At 41.0% G+C, this 15,109-nt stretch overlaps 1 protein-coding gene across 1 annotated transcript in view; it reads left to right on the top strand.

Moving 5' to 3' along the window:
- The window catches only part of myo10l1 (myosin X, like 1), a 66,173-nt gene that overhangs the window by 7,095 nt on the left and 43,969 nt on the right, over nucleotides 1-15,109 (top strand). The window contains exon 2 of the mRNA XM_037694590.1: nucleotides 11,689-11,787. Within this exon, the coding sequence (XP_037550518.1) occupies nucleotides 11,689-11,787 (99 nt within the window). The remainder of the gene's footprint in view (nucleotides 1-11,688; nucleotides 11,788-15,109) is intronic.

Below are 15,109 nucleotides of genomic sequence, written 5' to 3'. Positions count from 1 at the left end.
GATCAGCAGCAACATGAAACAGATCAGCAGCAACATGAAACAGATCAGCAGCAACATGAAACAGATCAGCAGCAACATGATGTGATTTTTCACAGTGATTATTCTGGTTAGAGATTCATGAGTCTAACAGCCTCAGGGTAGAAGCTGTTCCTCAGTCTAGTGGTTCTACACTTAATGCTCCTCAACCTCCTTCCTGAGGGGAGCAGGGTAAAAAGTGTGTGTGCTGGGTGAGTGGGGTCCTTCATGATGCAGGTGGCCCTCTTCCTGCATTTGGAGGTGTAGATGTCTGTGATGGTGGGGAGGCTGACTCCAACATTCTTCTGTGCAGCCTTCACCACTCTCTGCAGAGCTTTTCTTTCTGCAGCTGTGCAGCCTCCATGCCACACGTTGATGCTGGAGCACAGGATGCCCTCCACTGCACACCTGTAGAAGGAGGTGAGGACTGAGCTTCCCAGACCAGATCGTCTCGGCCGCCTGAGGAAGTAGAATCTCTGATGAGCTTTCTTGATCAGGCTGGTGGTGTTGTTGCTCCAGCTGAGGTTGTCATTCATGCGTTCACCCAAGTACTTGTAGCTGGAGACCACTTCCACTGCAGATCTTCTTATGGTCAGGGGGGTGTAGATGTTTTTGTTCCTTCTGAAGTCCACAATCATCTCCTTTGTCTTCTTCACATTGATGTGAAGGTTATTCTCTTTGCACCAGCTCTCCAGGTGTTCCACCTCTTGCCTGTAGCTGGACTCATCATTGTTTGTGATGCATCCAACCACTGCTGCATCATCTGCAAACTTTACAATGTGACAGCCTGGATGGGTAGCTGCACAATCATACGTGAGCAGATTGAACAGGAGGGGGCTCAATACACATCCCTGAGGAGAGCCAGTGCTGAGGGTTATGGTGGAGGAGAAGAAGTTGCAGATCCACGCTAACTGTGGTCTGTTTGTTAAGAAGTCTAGGACCCAGTTGCAAAAGTTTTCTTCAAATATAAAATTTTGGACTATTTTTCAGTGAAACTCCTTAGATAGAAAACTTTACTAATTGGTTTTTATATATGTGAACGTTCCTTTAAAGTGCCCCAAATAAACTGAATTGAATTGAATTGAAACACATTTGGCAGAACGCTAAAACACTGGCTGCTTTGAAAGTGCGCCTCGCTGGATGATTGCTGTTTCTTGGCACTTTTCGATTCTGTAAATATTAAGTGTGGTGCAGCAAATCAATGAATGATGCAAACGCATAGGAGGTGGGTTTAAGAGAATGGACTGTTTGAAAATACAGCAATCAGATATAGTCTTTAAGAAGGAGGGAGTTATCTTACCCCTCTTCAGGTATTTATGTAATGAATATGTTTTCATCATGTTGAAAAATAAACCAAAGTATGTAAATATTACAACCCCAAGTGGAAAAAAAGGTGTTGGGATGTTGTTCAAAACATAAATAAAAACAGAATGAGATGATTTTGTATGTAAACACAGTTCACCATGACATCCACAAATCTGCATTAAACTCTGTCATGCAAAGAGGAAGCCACATGTGAACACCATTCATAAACAATGTCATCTTCTCTGATTTAAAATGCACTGAGGCTCATCTGAAAACCGTTCTGGTCAAAAACACAGATGCCACATCCTCCATGGAGAGAGGCGATCCAGACTGATAGGGGGCAGGTCAAAGCCTGCATCGCTGATGGTATGTGGGTGCATCAATGCCTCTACCATCAGTGCAGAACAGGAAATACAGATTTTATAAAAACACGTGCTCCAATTCAGCAACAATCTATCATTGAAGACCCAGGACTGTCGAACAGTTAATTCTACATCAGGAATGGGACAACATTCTCCTCAAAAACCTTCAGCAGCTGGTCTCCTCGGCTCCTACATATTTACAGACTGTTGGTAAAAACAGGAGATGCTTCACAGAAACATGGCTCTGTCTCAACTATTATAAGATGTGTTGCTACCATAACGTTCAAAATTATTTATTTAAAATGTACAAATTTCTATAATACGTACGTTACTATGTTCCACTGTGAATAAAAAAACGAGTCAATTAGATTTGCAAAATCAGTGCATTTTGTTTTTATTGACATTTTACTCAGCGTCCTGACTTTTCTTCTAACTGGAGTTGTATTTTATCCTTTTTCAACATTTACATGTGACTTTGAGCAACTGTCCTTTTATTCCCAGATGTTTGTTTAAAACCTGCCATGTTAAATTACACTATAATCTCTGTCTGTGGCAGATGTGTCTCATATACAGCCAGGTGACCTGTCCACCCACACACACCCACACACACAAGCAGATGCTTCCAGCTGCTATAATCTGCTTAAAGGCTCTCTGTCCTGATTGTATTATCACCTTTAATGGAATATGGTGGACACGGCTTAGGTCTTTGGCTGCATTGACATAAAAGGTCACAGAATGTTATCACAGTTGTATTTCTAAAAAACAAAAACAACAACCAAAAAAAAAAAAAAACTGAATATTTCCACATTTACAATAAAAGTATTGGTACTTTACCAGGTTTTCTCTCCTCAGAAGAGTTAAGAGAAGCTAAAGTTTATTGTGACCTCTTCAAAGTAATCACCAGTATAGAGACACCTCTTTTTTTGATTGTTGTTTATTTGTCATGTGCAGGTTAACACAAGGTCAACAATGCAAGGAAATGTTCAGGATGAGAAGAACCGATTCGACTCGCTAAGAAAAAAAACAAGAAATACTAAAGATATGCATATACATGCAATAAGAGTACAGAATAAAGTACCTCAAAGTGAAAAAGAAATATAATATTCACAAGGTTCAAAAGAAATATAGTAAATGACAACATGATAGAATATAATGGTACATCCATCTATCATCTTCCGCTTGTTCTGACGTCAGGTCTTGGGGGCAGCAGCTTGAGCAGTGAGGTCCAAACATCTCTTTCCACAGCCTCTTCCAGCTCTTCTGGGAGGACTCCAAGGTGTTCCCAGACCAATTGAGAGATGTAGTCTCTCCAGCGTGTCCTGGGTCTTCCCTGAAGTCTCCTCCCAAACCTCCTCAACTGGCTCCTCTCAATGTGGAAGAGCAGCAGTTCTTCTCCAAGTCTCTCCTGATAACTGAAAACCCTGTCTCTAAGGGAGAGTCCAGCTTCCCTGCAGAGGAAACTCATTTCAACCTCCTGTATCCGTGATCTCATTCTTTCAGTCACTACCCAGAGTTCTTGACCATAGGTGAGGGTAGGAACATAGACTGAATGGTAAACAAAGAGCTTTGCCTTACAGCTCAGCTCCCTCTTCACCACAATGGACCGGTACAGAGCCCACAGTACTACAGATGCTGCACCAATCTGTCTGCCTCTGTCTCTCAAGCTCCATTCTTCCCTCACTCATGAACAAAACCCAGAGATACTTGAACTCCTCCACTTGAGGCAAAACCTCACCCTGAAGAGAACAATCTACCCTTTTCTGGTTGAGGACCATGGCCTAAGATTTGGAGGTGCTGATTCTCATCCCAGCCGCTTCACAGTCTGCTGCGAACCTCTCCAGTGAGAGCTGGAGATCATGGCACAATGACGCCAACAGGACCAAATCATCTGCAAAGAGCAAAGATGGAAGCCTGAGGCCACCGAACTGGACTCCCTTCGCCCCCTGGCTGCACCGAGAAATTCTGTTTATAAAAGTTATAAACAGAATCGTGACAACGGGCAACCCTGGTAGAGTCCAACTCCCACCCTGAAGAGGTCTGACTTACTACCGGCAATGCAAACCAAACTCTCACACCACTTATATAGGGACCAAACTGCCCATAACAATGGGCCCCCAATCCCATACTCACGGAGCACCCCACACAGTGTACCCCGAGGAACATGGTCGAATGCCTTCTCCAAGTCCTTAAAACACGTATACTGGATGGGCAAACTCCCATGACCCTTCGAGGGTCCTGGTGAGGGTAAAGAGGGCATAATGGTACAAGTAGGATACATTAATATAAATATGTATTTTTGAACCCGTCCAGAGGACCCGACTTAACTTTTTTAGATTTTTCCATATGAAATATTGAGCATGTGCAGGGATGGCACCATCTAATGGGTCTTCCCCTGTCTGTATTCTCTTGTGTTTCTGCTTTGATTGTCTGATTAACATCACAACATCACCCGTGTCTCATGTCCTGTTTGTGTATAAAGTCCATCTGTTACTCCTGTCAGTGTTGGTTCGTCGTTGGGCATTGCCTGTCCTGTCCAGTCTGATCCTGTCCTGACTATTTTGTACGTTTGCTGCCATGTCAGCCTTTTGATTTATTATTATTAAAGTATTTTATTTTGTATGTCTGCCTTCTGAGTCCTGCCTGCTCAACTGGGCTCTTTCCTGTCCTGACCTGCCTGAAACCCTGACAGCGTGCATCAGGATATGTATTTCACAGTTAGTAATATAAGCTTAAATGCACAATATACAATGCAAATAACATGTACTATGGGGGTGTGTGACAGGTTATTGAACAGATAGTGTGTAACATTGAGATGAATTATAATGGTAAGGTAGTGACATGCATGATACAGCCACATAGTGCAGCAGCAACAAACATATTTGGTGTCAGATGTGGCTTAGTGCATTTTTTAAATGACATTGCTCTATGTTACTCCTCCTCAGTCTGAGTTTAAGATTCTGCATAATATTATTTTCAAAGTTTGACTAAAACAGCTACAACTCCACCCAACATGAAATGATCTTAACTTAAAGCTCTGGCAGGTGATATGCATTCAGTCAAGGAATGCTGAATTCTCCACAGATGAAACTGACGTTGGGCTCACTGGGAGTTTTTTTATTTCTTTGATCCTGTTCTGGTTTTCAGAGCAGCCTTGAGTTCACTGCAGATGCAGATTTCAATTGCAGTGTTATCTGAGCGTTTTGTGACAGGACTCAAATAGGGAGTCTGAGGACTGCACAGTGAAGAACTGCTGAGAGTGCAGGCTGTTCTTTGCTGCAGACCATGACAGTCTCACAAACTGTAGTTCTGCTGGTCTGCTGTTTGAGGAGGCATGCTCCTGTACTGGTATGCATGTGTAGTCATCTTGTTTTTATACCTCTCACTTTTTTGTACCTATGCAGACATGCAAATCCTTCTGCATACTTTGTGCAATTTTAATAATTTTAAAGTCACAAAGTTCAACTCACTCAGTATATTTTAGTTTTGAGTTGTGCTTTGTGTATTTTTTACATTTTACAAAAAAATTGATGTCCATCCATCCATCCATTTAATGTTCATCCATCCATCCATCCATCCATTTAACATCCATCCATCCATCCATCCATCCATCCGTCATCTTTACCTGCTTTTTTCTTTTAGGGTCACAGGGGACACTGGTGCCCATATTCAGCAATCAGGATTCAGGTCTGGACTTTGACTTGGTCGTTCCAACACCTGGATACATTTATTTGTGAACCATTCCATTGTAGATGTGTCTTTATGTTTTGGATCATTGTCTTGTTGGAAGATAAATCTCCGTCCCAGTCTCAGGTCTCTTACAGACTCAAACAGGTTTTCTTCCAGAATGGTCCTGTATTTGGCCCCATCCATCTTCCCATCAATTCTGACCATCTTCCCTGTCCCTGCTGACGAAAAGCAGGCCCAAACCATGATGCTGCCACCACCATGTTTGACAGTGGGGATGGTGTGTTCAGGGTGATGAGTTGTGTTGCTTTTATGCCAAACATATCGTTTTGCATTGTGGCCAAGATTTTGGTTTCATGTGACCAGAGCACCTTCTTCCACATGTTTGGTGTCTCCCAGGTGCTTGTGTCAAACTTTAAACAACACTTTTTATGGATATCTTTGAGAAATGGCTTTCTTCTTGCCACTTTTCCATAAAGGCCAGATTTGTGCAGTGTACGACTGATTGTTGTCCTATGGACAGACTCTCCCACCTCAGCTGTAGATCTCTGCAGTTCATCCAGAGTGATCATGGGCCTCTTGGCTGCATCTCTGATCAGTCTTCTCCTTGTTCCAGATGAAAGTTTAGAGGGACGGCCGGGTCTTGGTAGATTTGCAGTGGTCTGATACTCCTTCCATTTCAATATGATTGCTTGCACAGTGCTCCTTGGGATGTTTAAAGCTTGGGAAATCTTTTTGTATCCAAATCCGGCTTTAAACTTCTCCACAACAGTATTTCGGACCTGCCTGGTGTGTTCCTTGGTCTTCGTGATGTTCTTTGCGCTTTGAACAGAACCCTGAGACTATCACAGAGCAGGTGCATTTATACAGAGACTTGATTACACACATGTGGATTCTATTTATCATCATCAGTCATTTGGAACAACGTTGGATCATTCATAGATCCTCACTGAACTTCTGGAGTGAGTTTGCTGCACTGAAAGTAAAGGGGCCGAATAATATTGCACGCCCCACTTTTCAGTTTTTTATTTGTTAAAAAAGTTTGACACATCCAATAAATTTCATTCCACTTCACGATTGTGTCCCACTTGTTGTTGATTCTTCACAAAAAATTTAAATTTTATATCTTTATGTTTGAAGCCTGAAATGTGGCAAAAGGTTGAAAAGTTCAAGGGGCCGAATACTTTCGCAAGGCACTGTATGTACTGTACATGTTCACGTTGTATCTCAGTGCAATGATGATAAAGCTTTTCTGATTCTGATTCTGATTCTGATATCAACAACTACAAACATTCATTGTTCAAATCCCTCAGCGGTGGGGGACATCCAGGTCCGTTGTTTTTTCTCAATTCAGACAGAATGTTGCATTTGTTTGTAGTAGATTATGCACTAGATTATTACACTTTAAAGAAGCAAGTGTAAAAGCTGAAGAAAAGGAAAATCATTTTTAAAGTGGTCTTTGCATCTTTGATCTATTTTCTCTGGGGATTTTGTTTAGTGTCCCGCCATATCTAAGAAGGTAATTAAAAGTCCTCCATTAGCTGCGGAGTGCTTGGTCGGCAGCTCTTCTCATCATTTATTCATTTGTCTTGTTTCATTGTTTCTACAACTGCTTCCTCTGCCTTTAGTATAAATCTCCTCCACAAGCCTTGTTTTTTAGAGCATCTCTCACAGCAAGTCATACTCTGATGTACCTGAGATGCCTGAAAACGCTGGGTGCATGTTTTGAGGAGAACTAATAAGCGTTTGTTGGGATGTGACGTGAGAGTCTCTTAAAAAAAGTGTTCCTTCATCAGAGACGGTCTCCGGGGCAGCGACTTGATCAAATGGCATCCATGTAATTATTCAAGCAGAAACAATGCTTGTATTGCTCACAGCTGTTCAAGCTTTCGGGATAAACACCCTCTTTTGTGTGCTCAGTAATGAAAGATTATGAGACAAGCAGGGTGTTATCAATAGCTCCTCCATTTTTATTTTTGGTATAACTGGTTGGTAATTTTATAGCTCACAGTTAAAAAGCAAAATGCTGGTGATGTTGGTTTTGCCTGTGTCTGTGTTTGTGCATTTGTTTGTCTACATCTACAACTGAATAAGTTTTTGGAGTCAATCAAATGTAATATGGTTACCACAAATACAAATAATCAACCTTAGAAAACACAAAATTAACTATAACTACAGGTTTATCTAAAAAAGTTAAATCTGGTCCTCTGGACATAAAAAAAAAACAAACAAACAAAACAAAGCAAATCAACAAAAAAATGTAGAAACGTTTCGTCTCTCATCCGAGAGACTTCCTCAGTCTGAGGTGCTGTATTCAGCTCAGTCTCTTAAATAGCACCGTCTCAGGGTGGATCAACCAGTTTTGCTGCTGACAACCAAAACCAGCTGATCACATGCTCAAGAAGGACCATCAGCATAAATGGAGTGGAATGACCACTGGTCTGGGTCTGGGTTCCTCCTTTTCACCAACCCAGACCCAGACCAGTGGTCATTCCATATGTTGAGGGACTATCAGAGAAACTGAGACGTTTATTTTCTAAACATAACGTCCCAGTGGCTTTTAAACCCCAAAATACATTACGGCAAAGACTGGTTCATCCCAAAGATCCAGTCCCCCGGCACAAACAGAGCAATGTTGTGTATGCTGTTCAGTGTCAGGAGGGCTGTGATCAGTCTTACATCGGGGAAACAAAACAGCCACTGGCCAAAAGGATGGCCCAGCACAGAAGATCAACATCATCAGGCCAGGACTCTGCGGTCTACACTCATCTCCAGGCCAGCGGTCACTCTTTCAGGGATGAAGATGTTCACATCCTGGACAGAGAGGAACGATGGTTTGAGAGAGGAGTAAAGGAGGCCATCTTTGTGAAAAGAAACCGTCCATCATTAAACAGGGGTGGAGGCCTCCGGGTTCATCTGTCCCCCTCTTACAATGCTGTGATTGCTAGTATCACTCAGCCCTCTGTGAATAGTACACAGCCATCAGTGTGCTAATGATCCATTGTTAGGCTGATGGTCCTTCTTGAGCATGTGATCAGCTGGTTTTGGTTGTCAGCAGCAAAACTGGTTGATCCACTCTGAGAAGGTGCTATTTAAGAGACTGAGCTGAAAACAGCACCTCAGACTGAGGAAGTCTCTCGGATGAGAGACGAAACGTTTCTACATTTTTTTGTTGATTTGCTTTGTTTTTTTGTTTTTTTTTTGAATGTCCAGAGGACCAGATTTAACTTTTTTAGATTTTTCTACCTGGATTATTGAGCATGCATCAGGATAACTACAGGTTCTGGTCATAAAATTAGAACATCATGAAAAAGTTTATTTATTTCAGTAATTTCATTCCAAAAGTGAAACTTGTATATTAGTCATTCATTACACACAGACTGATATATTTCAAATGTTTATTTCTTTTAATGTACATGATTATAATTGACAACTAATGAAAATCCCAAATGCAATGTCTCAGAAAATTAGAATATTGTGAAAAGGTTCAATATTGAAGACACCTGGTGCCACACTCTAATCAGCTAATTAACTCAAAACACCTGCAAAGGCCTTTAAATGGTCTCAGTCCAGTTCTGTTGGCTACACAATCATGAGGAAGACTGCTGACTTGACAGTTGTCCAGAAGACGACCTTTGACACCATGCACAAGGAGGGCAAGACACAAAAGTTTGCTAAAGAGGATGGCTGTTCATAGAGCCCTGTGTCCAAGCACATTAATAGAGAGGTGAAGGGAAGGAAAAGATGTGGTAGAAAAAAGTGTGCAAACAACAAAGATAACTGCACCCTGGAGAGGATTGTGAAACAAAACCCATTCCAAGATGTGGGAGAGATTCACAAAGAGTGGACTGCAGCTGGAGTTAGTGCTTTAAGAACCACCACGCACAGACGTATGCAAGACAAGGGGTTCAGTTGTCGTTTTCCTTGTGTCAAGCCACTCTTGAACAAGAGACAGCGTCAGAAGCGTCTCGCCTGGAACTGCTGCTGAGTGGTCCAAAGTTATGTTCTCCTTTGGAAATCAAGGTCCCAGAGTCTGGAGGAAGAGAGGAGAGGCACAGAATCCATGTTGCTTCAGGTCCAGTGTCAAGTTTCCACAGTCAGTGATGGTTTGGGGTGCCATGTCATCTGCAGGTGTTGGTCCACTGTGTTTTCTGAGGTCCAAGGTCAATGCAACCATCTACCAGGAAGTTTTAGAGAACGTCATGCTTCCTGCTGCTGAACAACTTTATGGAGATACAGATTTCATTTTCCAACAGGACTTGGCACCTGCACACAGTGCCAAAGCTACCAGTACCTGGTTTAAGGACCATGTATCCCTGTTTTTAATTGGCCAGCAAACACACTTGACCTTAACCCCATAGAAAATCTATGGAGTATTGTGAAGAGGAAGATGTGATACACCAGACCCAACAATTCAGAAGAGCTGAAGGCACCAGAACAACCTGGACTCTCAGAACACCTGAGCAGTGACACAGACTGATCCACTCCATGACACAATGCATTGCTGCAGTAATCCAGGCAAAAGGAGCCACAACTAAATATTGATGCTGTACATGTTCATACTTTTCATGTTTATACTTTTCAGTTGGACATTATTTCTAAAAATCTTTTTTTTATTGGTCTAAAGTAATATTCTAATTTTCTGAGACACTGAATTTGGGGTTTTCATTAGTTGTCAGTTATAATCATCAACATTAAAAGAAATAAACATTATTTTTCTACACCGCCTTACAACCTAGCTGTTTTTTTTGCTACTTTTCCTTTTAATTACCATTTTATTATCACTTGTTAAAAAATGTAATTAATTTGTACACATCCTTTAAGAGTGTCTATTGTTGTCTTTGTTGTCCACTGTTGTCATTATTCTTTGTTAAAATCAGGTCTCTCTTGTAAATGAGTCCCCGAGGCTCAACGGGATTAACCTGTATGAATAAAGGTTGAATGAATGAATTAATGAATGAATGAATATAATATACAAGTTTCACTTTTTGGAATTATGGAAATAAATCAACATTTTCATTATATTTTAATTTTATGACCAGCACCTTTATACTGACCTAAAAATGAATGTGGTCATAGCTGAAAGTCGTACAACACATGTACTCTCTTGGTTAGAATATATTACTATTTTATATATATATATATATATATATATATATATATATATATATATAACTTTTTGAGACAGTTTGCAGGAATATTAATGCATTATTCAAGATGCCAAACCACACCACCTGTGATAATCAAATATAGAGGAAAACAAGCTGAAAAGGCCAAAAGTTTTGTTTCAATTTTTATCAAAATAAAACTGACTTATAACTGGACGTTTTATTTCCAGCTGAAATTGACAACATGTTCTTAGATTACACTGAATTTACACTCAGGGAAAACAGAAAAAACAAGACACTGTTTAGAAGCTTAACACACATAATTACCAGTAAATGTACAACTTTTATATTAATGAACAAAAAAATACTAGAATAAAATGGTTTAATCTCTGTGGAACCAGAGAGTTGAACAGTGAGAGCTGGTGTTTTTAGCTGGTCAAATGAGTTTCAGATGTAATCGTGTTGAGTAAAACCTTCCACATGCTCTTTTATTTTTATACTCAGTGGCTGACAGAGACTCAACATTTAGTTTATGCAAACTTTATGGGAATAACACTTCACTGCAAATGCAACAACATGTTTGTGTTTCGTCAGGACTTTTCCCCACTGACCTCCTTTTTTTCTCGCCACATTTATCTTTTTTGCATTTGATTCCTATTGGACGTCTACAGAGGGAGCTATAGTTACTGGTGAATAAATTATTATTTATATACGTTTATAAAACATTAAATTTGCCACATTCAGTAAGCACTTACACTGCCTTTTTCTAACTTGAACACGTTCCATTATTTATTGAATAAGTGCCAAAGAAACATTTAATAATCATCTTGTGTTTTTCTCTATAAGTGACGTTTGTAACTCTGTTTGCATTTATTTGTTCTATCTATTCATAAATAATATGGGATGTTTAACACAAGACTGAGCAGCATAAAGGATTGAATCTCGGTGCGCTGGTCTATATCACACGTGGTCCATTTCTTTACAGAACTGCATTCGCTTCACTGACTCTCTGCTCCGTGTTCTCTGCCTCCTCCTTGTTGCTGGATCCATCTTCTCATGTTTATCAGCTAAGAGCTGAGCCTGATGCAGTCAGGCAGAATATCACTGATATCATCGCCTGGAATATAATTTTGGTCCAACAGAGGATTAAAGACTTGACATCAGTCTGTTTTGTACTGATCCACTCAACATCGGTATTTGTGTGCTCAATCCAGGGGGCTCGTGTTTGGGTCAGAGAAAAGGAGCAGCTGTTTCCTGCCACCGTCAACTCCTGTGGAGATGGGACTCTCGTGGTTACGACGGACTACGGGGAGGTAAGAACGCACCCTGAAACTCACGCTGTCTTTTCTCACCTGGTTGATGGTTTCTTCAAACGTGACACCCATAAAGTCATGACCTGAACGTAACACGCCAGTCACAGCTGACTCTGTGGAGCTGTCATCGTGAAACAAACGCACAGACACTTATGGAACTGGATTTAAATAAAGATACTGAGTGGAAACATGAGTGGATCGATCAGATGGATGTAAAAGAAACAAACAAATGTGTCCGGTTCTTACAGCTGCATGTTACCTTCAGTGTGTTTCCTTCAATCAAAGGATTTGAACAAGTCAAGTGAAGTGCACGGTGTGAGCCGGGCCTCCTGCCTAAAGGTCAACATGACGGTGAAGCTGCTGCTTCATCCGTTCCTGTTTATGATGCTACACATTCCTGCCCCAATTTACTCCTCAGATTTATTCTACATATTCAAAACTCCATCTCTGACTCACGTTCAGCCTCCAGAGGAGAGGTAACAAGAAGACAAACGTGCATCCTTGTTTCCATGTGAGTGTATTCAGTGGCTGCAGCACGGTGGCGCAGTTGGTAGAGCCGTTACCTCTCAGCAAACAGGTTGCCGGCTCAAATCCCAGCTGGGGGCCTTTCTGGGTGGTGTCTGCATGTTCTCTCTGTGCACGAATGGGTTTTCTCCAGGTACTCCAGTTTCCTCTCAGACCAAAAACATGCATGTTAGACTGAACTCTAAATTGTAACTAGGTGTGAGAGAGAGTGAATGGTTGTTTGTCTCTATGTGTCCCTGTGATGGACTGGGGACATGTCCAGGGTAACTGCTGGACATGGGCACCAGTGACCCCTGTGACCCGAAAAGGAAGAAGCGAGTAAAGCTGAAGGATGGATGTATTCAGAGACACAACTCAGCAGCTGTATTAGTCAATCTTCTGCTGAAATCCTCTAAAAGAACGCAACGCTGTTTAAAAATATGGATTTGTGCGTGTTTAATTAGTGCAAAGACATGCACACACTGCTCCTTAGCTTTGAAGTAGATTTTATTTACCGATATTTGTTTTTTACGTCCTTAATTTATTTCACAAAAGAACATCAGAAGCAAGTAGTTCGTCAATGTCTTTGATTCAGCTAATCCAGTGATGCAACGTTTCCTAATATATAGGTTTCATATTCTCTGCTGCCTGCTCAAACCTCACCCAGCTCTGCCAGCAGCTGGGGTTCAAATGTTGCCTCTGCAGGAGCTGGTGAATATTTGATAGAGAATTAGCAGGATGGAGGAGAGGAGGTTTTACTCACAGATTCACAACAAGATTTGACCAGATTGCAGGGTTTGTCTCCCTCCTTGCTGCATGGCTGTAAACACGTTTAGTTCCAGTGACCACTGAGTTCAAGTGATTACTGACACACTGGTTCTTGTTAGCAACGTGGCTAATGAAAAGAAAGTGTTTCTTCGTTCTGCCCTCTGGTTCTCTAGAGCGATGACACCAAACCATTTTTCCAATCTACGCTTTACGAGTGGAATGATTTACAGAAATATAGCAGTCCCTCATTTATTGCGGGGGTTACGTTCCAAAACTGTGAAGAAAATCAGCCAAGTATAGAGACGTTATATTTATTTTAGTATTTATATATTTTCAGGCTTTAGAAACTCTTCTCACACTCTTGTAATGTTCTATACTCCTAAACCTACGTCATTTTAACAACATGTGTACAGTACTGTATATAAATATACCCTGCTGGTTCTGTTCAGCTTTCTGGCTTAGGGTGGTGGCAGTGGGCTCCACAGAGAAGCCAGACCTACGGCGGCATGTACCCCACTTGGAAGTCCTCGTGGGCTGGCTTGCAGCTCTCAGATTCACACGAGTCTGGAGGACCGGTTCTGCTCCGGTTCTGCTCCGGGTCACTGAGTTCCTGAGGCTCTCTGCATCCGCTGTGCGCTGAAATTACTGTAAAAAGCACCAACCTTTTTCCGATCAGATCAAAACTTTTCCTCTAGTATTTGTGCAAAAGGTAACGGGGCTTCTGGGCTTGGCCCTGTTGGCTTCTGGGAAATGTAGTTCTAAGAGCGGTGATACAGTGTAGGCTTATTGAGAGAAAACTACAAAATGGCGGCATCTGTCCGAAGTATTTTATGTTTTTGTCAATTTTTCACTGTACAGTACTGTATTCAGTACTGTCCCAATCACATAATATTAAAGTTGATAATTGTGCCATGTACATTTTTTCCCCTCATGTTCAATCTTACTTTGAAAAAATACTAAAGAGCGAGTCCGCAAAAGTCAAAGTAGTGAGGGACAACTGTTTGGTTCGGTTCAATTTTTTGTTGCTATTTTGTGAATTCTTCAGGATCAAATAAGCCACAATTTAAATCCATAGAACATCTGTTATTTTCATGATGTCATGCAGTAAAACTGTAAAAAACCCGAAGAAATGAAGCAGTTTGAGATGAGTACCACAGGGTTATTTCTCTTTAAGGCCTTTTGGTAATGTTCTGTCACAGTTTTAGGGTTCTTGGTGTTCCTCCTTGTCAGTTACCTTGCTTATAATGACCGTTTTCATTTTAATAAATAGTATTTATTAAATACTATTGGTCTTTGGTTTCCATTTCTTATTCAGACTGTGAGTTTTTACTTTGGTTTTCTTTCCATGGTCACAGATTTCTCTCAGCTTTTGTGCAACCTGCCACACACCTGCTGTTAATTTGAAATCATCCCAGCATATAATGATGATGCAATCATCCCATTTGGGAGGGACAAAACAACACAGACAAATATTTGATAATTACTTTTTATGGTTGTAGAAAGTTTAAGGAAACTGTAGAGAAAGTGTGATGGAGCTTTAAACACAGGACAGTGTATTTGTATTTATCATACGTGTTCTCTTGTTTATAAAAGCAATTTGAAAAAACAGAATCTCATTTGAAAAAATGGACTTTCCAAAGAGGCCACCTTGACCGGGATTTGAGCCGGGGGCCTGCTTGCTGGGGGGCAGCGGCTCTGCCGTTTGCGCCACCGTGGTGCCCCAAATTTAATTCCATTTTTTCAATTGTAATTCCATTTTTTCAATTGTAATTCCGTTTTTTCAAATGTGATTCCATTTTTTTCAAATGTTATTCCAGCCCCATCCACTTAAGCCACTTCCTCTTTGGCGTAACGTAATTCCGTTTTTTCAAATTTAATTCCGTTTTGTCTAATGTCGTTATGTTTTTTTCCAAATGCAATTCTGTTTTTTCAAATGTTGTTCATTTACACCTTAGGGCCACTGTACTTTCCTCCAGTCAAACACCGCAGCTTCGTTAGATGAGAATCAGCGACACTGCTGGCTGCTGCAGCAGCTCCTGTACAATTTGAT

Source organism: Nematolebias whitei, chromosome 21 (assembly GCF_014905685.2).
Source record: "Nematolebias whitei isolate Nwh7 chromosome 21, NemWhi1, whole genome shotgun sequence".
Classification (NCBI taxonomy): Eukaryota; Metazoa; Chordata; class Actinopteri; order Cyprinodontiformes; family Rivulidae; genus Nematolebias; species Nematolebias whitei.
The sequence above is the reverse complement of the archived record's forward strand: the minus strand, read 5'-3'. Positions and strand labels throughout refer to the sequence as shown.